Source organism: Montipora capricornis, chromosome 10 (genome assembly GCF_036669925.1).
Source record: "Montipora capricornis isolate CH-2021 chromosome 10, ASM3666992v2, whole genome shotgun sequence".
NCBI lineage: Eukaryota > Metazoa > Cnidaria > Anthozoa > Scleractinia > Acroporidae > Montipora > Montipora capricornis.
The window spans coordinates 62,416,134-62,421,133 of NC_090892.1; the positions used below are offsets into that span (position 1 = coordinate 62,416,134).

Here is a 5,000-nt window from a genome sequence, read left to right on the forward strand (position 1 = left end):
AAGAAACAATAATAATAATAATAGTATGACTCTTTACATCCTTTTAGTAAACACATTTTACAATTATTTTTGTCTTGAAATTGTACTTTTTATATTTCATACATTTTGTGTAGTGTAGTGTCAGAAAAGATTTGAGTAAAGGTGCATTTTCAGAACAAATGTGTTGATATGGGATAAAGAACACAACCTTTAGATGTCTGCAAGAATTGCGTCAATGTTCATGACTCTGCTTGGATTAAGATTAGTGTCTATGAAAGATTCATGTTCTTTCAAAAAAAGTTGAATAAATCCTATTTGGTTTTACAGCAGGCTTATTCTTTGCTTTTTATGAGCAATTACTGTACATTGTACATGCATTTATTGATGGTTAATGCTTATTGCAGTCAAGACAAAGTGTCTCATTGGTCCGTGGGCTCTGTTGATGGTAAATGATCTCGTTGATGGTTAGCAACTTAGCTCTGACTGTTGTCATGGAGATCGTTGGTTTGACGACTCTGATTTTTCAGTTTTCCTTTCACCCCATTGACAAGCATCTTGCTTACATGTATTAATATTGTTTATAAGCAAGGCTGTTGCCTAACAGGAGACCGGTAGCCTGGGGCTCCCAAAGAATAGCTCTGGGCGCCTTAATTTTTCACAGCAACACCTTTCACTTCATATGTTGGGCTCCTAAGTTCTCAGCGTTTAGCTCTGAGGGCTCCTTTAAAATTTTCTTAGGCAGCAGCCTTGATAAGATATGAATAATTTATTTTCTTGCAAGTGTTGTAACTATAATCATCTGCATGCTGATTATTGCTTTAGGAGAAAATGAGGGTTCTCCAAGAAAATCTCAGGATCAGCTCTGGGTTGAGACTCTTTGAAAGCCCAGCCCACATATGTGCGAGGTGGCACTTTTGCCAACCCTCCTCCTAACGAGTACTACTCCTTTCCATTTATCGACATTTAAGCTTGAATGAAATTGATGTCATTTTCAGTTAGGGAATTGAGCAAAAGTAATCCTCAAAATGAGCACTTGTCAGACCTCGTGGACTGTCACATTCATATCTGCTCAGAGAATAATTTCCCAACAGCAGCAGGGCTTGCATCATCAGCTGCAGGATATTCTTGCTTAGGTAGTATGAATTCCCTCCTTCATGGTCAACAGTTATTATACATGTAGTAGTATTGATTGTCATCAATATATTGCAATTATCATTATAATAAGTGACTATTGACAACAACAACAACAACAACAACAACACCAACAATGTACATTAACTCAAGACAAAAGCTTTAAGACCCAATCCATATGTATCTAGATATTTTGGAAACCAGAGATTTTTGCATCCACATAGTTAGCATTTTCGAATGGTATTAGCCCGTCCACACAAATAAACCAAAATGACTTGAAAATGCTAACCTCCACCCGTAGAGCATGCACACGCATGCACTCTATGGTATCACGAGCATCTGATGTCATTGTACAGTACACAAAAACCTCTGTTTTCATACATCCACACTAGTACAAGAAACCTCCTTTTTAAAATTTCTACAGTCAGGTGAGCATTTTCAAAACCTTTGTTTTCGGTGACCATGAACACTGTATTCATGTGGATGAGAGGCAAAAACAGAGGATGGGTGGACAGAGGCTAAAAGTGTAGGGTCACCACCATTTTAATGGTTGATTTTAAAAGCTATGATATTGAAGAATTCAGTTCATAAGAATTGTCAGTAATAAATTGATAATTGTTATTATTTAAGTTGATGGCAGAGATCTGATTAGCGGGTGGAAAGTCCTTTTTTCGTTGCCTTTTACATTAGTGCGAGCAAATATTTGTGCAACACCTCAAAAGCGAATCAGAAATTAAACTTCTTAATTCCATGAAGCTTTAAATTTATTCTTGACATTACAGCTTTGCTATCCTCATTGTCCTACCGGTAAATGGTACAGTTTTGGCTGCAATAAAGGGTAAATAAAAATTGGTTCAAAAATAGCGTATTCATTCCACAAAGGCCATGAAGATTCGATTGAGAAACGTGACACTAAAAGGTCTGTGTTATCACACTTGTAGTCATTGATATGATAACCAGCATGCAAGTCATTTATTTAACCCTTAGGTAGCCAAGACTATAATTTGACAAGCCTCCTTCAACATATCTTAAGTTGTGTTGTTTCTTAAGTTTTGTTTTAAATTAAATTCGCAGTTGTTAGAGGTTTAGCTATACAGGACAAAATATAATATGGTGAAATGAGCTTTTGGCATCGACAATGCCATTAGCAAGTGCATGATTCTGTCACAGAAAAGTTGTTTAATTTATTAAATACATTAACATGTCAATTTCATCTCACTGGTATAATCCTATTCTTTGTATTTAAGGCTCACTTCAAATAATTTATTGCATCATTAGGCTGTTTCTCTGTTTCCAGCAAGTCATAATGAACTTGAATGTGTGAGACTTCAAAGAATGTTCTTTGCTTGATATTTTTCCTTTTTGCTTTATTTTATCTTTACAGTTTTTGCTCTTTCAAGATTATTCCAAATCAATGGTGAAATTTCACGGATAGCTAGGTAAACGTTTTTTGCTCATCTTAACTGTCTTCAACTCATTGACCTCAAAGAGTGAAACATTTAATTGATTTTGCTCTGCCCAATGCCAGATGATTTTACTCATTGATGGGAGGGGGGAAGTGGGGGGGGGGGGGGGGGGGGGGAAGGGCAGTTCAGGAATCATTGGATAAACTATCTCTACATCCACTCCAAAACTGTGTCCCCTTTTACCCATTGACCCCTCGGAGTGAGACTTAACGGTAATTGATTTTAATGCTGTCCAACCCCACATGATTTTACTCGTATTTTACGCAGGGGTTCAGGAGTCAATGGGTTAAATTAGATTTACATGTATCTGAGCTCTGGATAGCATTGGCTTCACTAGTCTAACTTACTAATCTATGTTTAAGTTAATGACAACCTTTGTACATGCATGTATTCATGGCTCTGTTAACTAGAACTTATCGTAGGATTAAGGCATAGCTCATTTGAAACATTCCTGCGTTGAAGTTGTTGATGTTCATGTGCCGTTACTGCATTGCTTTGTTTACCACAGACAGGGTTCGGGAAGTGCCTGTCGCAGCATGTTTGGAGGATTTGTAGCTTGGGAAAAAGGAGAAATGGAGGATGGGTCAGACAGCATTGCAAAGCAGGTGATATTCTTTTACAGGCCCTTTTAGAGGCAATTAGCAATAATTATTTAGAGAAAACAAAAGACCATTCTGAGATTAAAACCAGTAGTTTGTAGTGTCATGATGGTATGATGTTTGCTTAGAATAGAAATCGAATTAATAGCCCACTTTCGATATATTAAAATTCAGTCCTATACAAAAGGCATCATCTCGGGGCTCTGGCGAATATACTCATACAAATCCTTAAATTTAATATTCCCCAGAGCCTTGAGATGATTCCTTTTGTTTAGGACTGAATTTTAATATATTGAAATTGGTCTATTGTCCTGGGGTGAAATATTGGACAAAAGAAAAGAGTCATGGAGAAAACTGTTCAAATTTGTAAAGATAAAAGTAAGAGAAAGAAAATTTTCTCGTGTAGCATAATATTACTGGTATTTGCTCAAGTAATAAAACCCATTTGTTTCCAGATTGCATCACAAGAACATTGGACAGGATTGAGAGTGCTAATTTTGGTGGTAAGATACAGAATGCATACTTGTACTAACATACCAGAATACCACAAAGATACTGGTATCTCTTTTGTGCCAGAGTGGCATGCAAGAGGAGGTGAGATGAGAGAGGCTTAACTGATGTTCACAAGGTCTAATGTGATTTCACAATGTGTTGCAAAAAAAAAAAAAGGCCATTCTTGCTCTGCAACAAGAATTAGCCCTGTGGTTTCTCTTGCGGCTTCCTTGCCACCTTACCATTTAGCTTGTGATGTAATAAGCATGCTATAATAATCTCAATAATGCAGGCCATTTGATTGGTTCCCACCCATGATCTATTGGAGGACAGACACATACAGTAGTTGACATCTTCATCAAAAACTTTTAATTCCTTTAACAAATAGATTCCATGCTGCCTGTGTTCCTCAACATGAGTGATGCACTCGACTATTGCCTCTCGTGCAACTGTTTTGTTCTTGCCACATTTTGGTACCGTCTGTGATCTATTACTGAACAGATGCACAGCAACATGGAATCTATTTGTTAATTTCAATATTGCTTTTTTGTAATGGTAGTGCGGTGATTCGTAGATGGAGATTTTGCTCTGAAGCAATTCTCCAGTTGTGGCCTTTGACTTTAAATTCAAACCTTTAACGCAACCTTTGTTGCTTCACCTCTCTAAAATGTGAAGTCGCAACCACCTGTTTTGCTTTTCACTGCTGCCAATCATGTTTGCAGCTACCGTTGGCTGTCGTGAAAAAACAAACAAACAAACAAACCAGAAACTGATCGAGTGGATGGAAATCAGAGGCCTGTTTCTCGAAAGTCCGCTTGTTTTGGAAAGCCGATCATTTAACGTGTTTTTAAGGTAACAAAAAAAAAATAACTGTGAAGTTTGACGACTTAAATCCTCTCCGTTCTTGAGATACAAAAGGAATTGTGACACCCGAAAATGGCCCATAAAGTTTCGGGACTTCGAGAAACGGGCCCCAGGATTGACCCTAATTAGATGCACGCTGATTTCAATGTGTCACGAAGTTGATTTTATCAAACGAGTTGATAAAGGTCGAATGACCACCGTGAAAGATTTGGAAAGCTACACGAAGTGTCTCGGAATATTTAACAATTATTCGCCGAAGGCGAAGTGATTATCACTGAGCCTGAGGCGAATAATTGTTTTAGTATAAATACACGGGTGATTATTTCAAAAAAGAGAAAAAATTCAAACATTTCAAAGCGAAATCATCTTTACTTACAGTGGCAAAACGACTACTGGCAGCCATTTTGTCCGTCGAGGTGATTATCGGCTGATAATCCGAGATAGCGAGCCAATGAGAGCGCGCGATTTT

The 5,000-nt window shown here is 37.5% G+C and overlaps 1 protein-coding gene across 1 annotated transcript in view; it reads left to right on the forward strand.

Annotated features, from left to right (window-relative positions):
• The window catches only part of LOC138019132 (diphosphomevalonate decarboxylase-like), an 18,694-nt gene that overhangs the window by 2,947 nt on the left and 10,747 nt on the right, over positions 1 to 5,000 (forward strand). The window contains exons 5-8 of the mRNA XM_068865804.1: positions 975 to 1,112; positions 2,495 to 2,549; positions 3,085 to 3,181; positions 3,631 to 3,678. Of these exons, the coding sequence (XP_068721905.1) occupies positions 975 to 1,112; positions 2,495 to 2,549; positions 3,085 to 3,181; positions 3,631 to 3,678 (338 nt within the window). The remainder of the gene's footprint in view (positions 1 to 974; positions 1,113 to 2,494; positions 2,550 to 3,084; positions 3,182 to 3,630; positions 3,679 to 5,000) is intronic.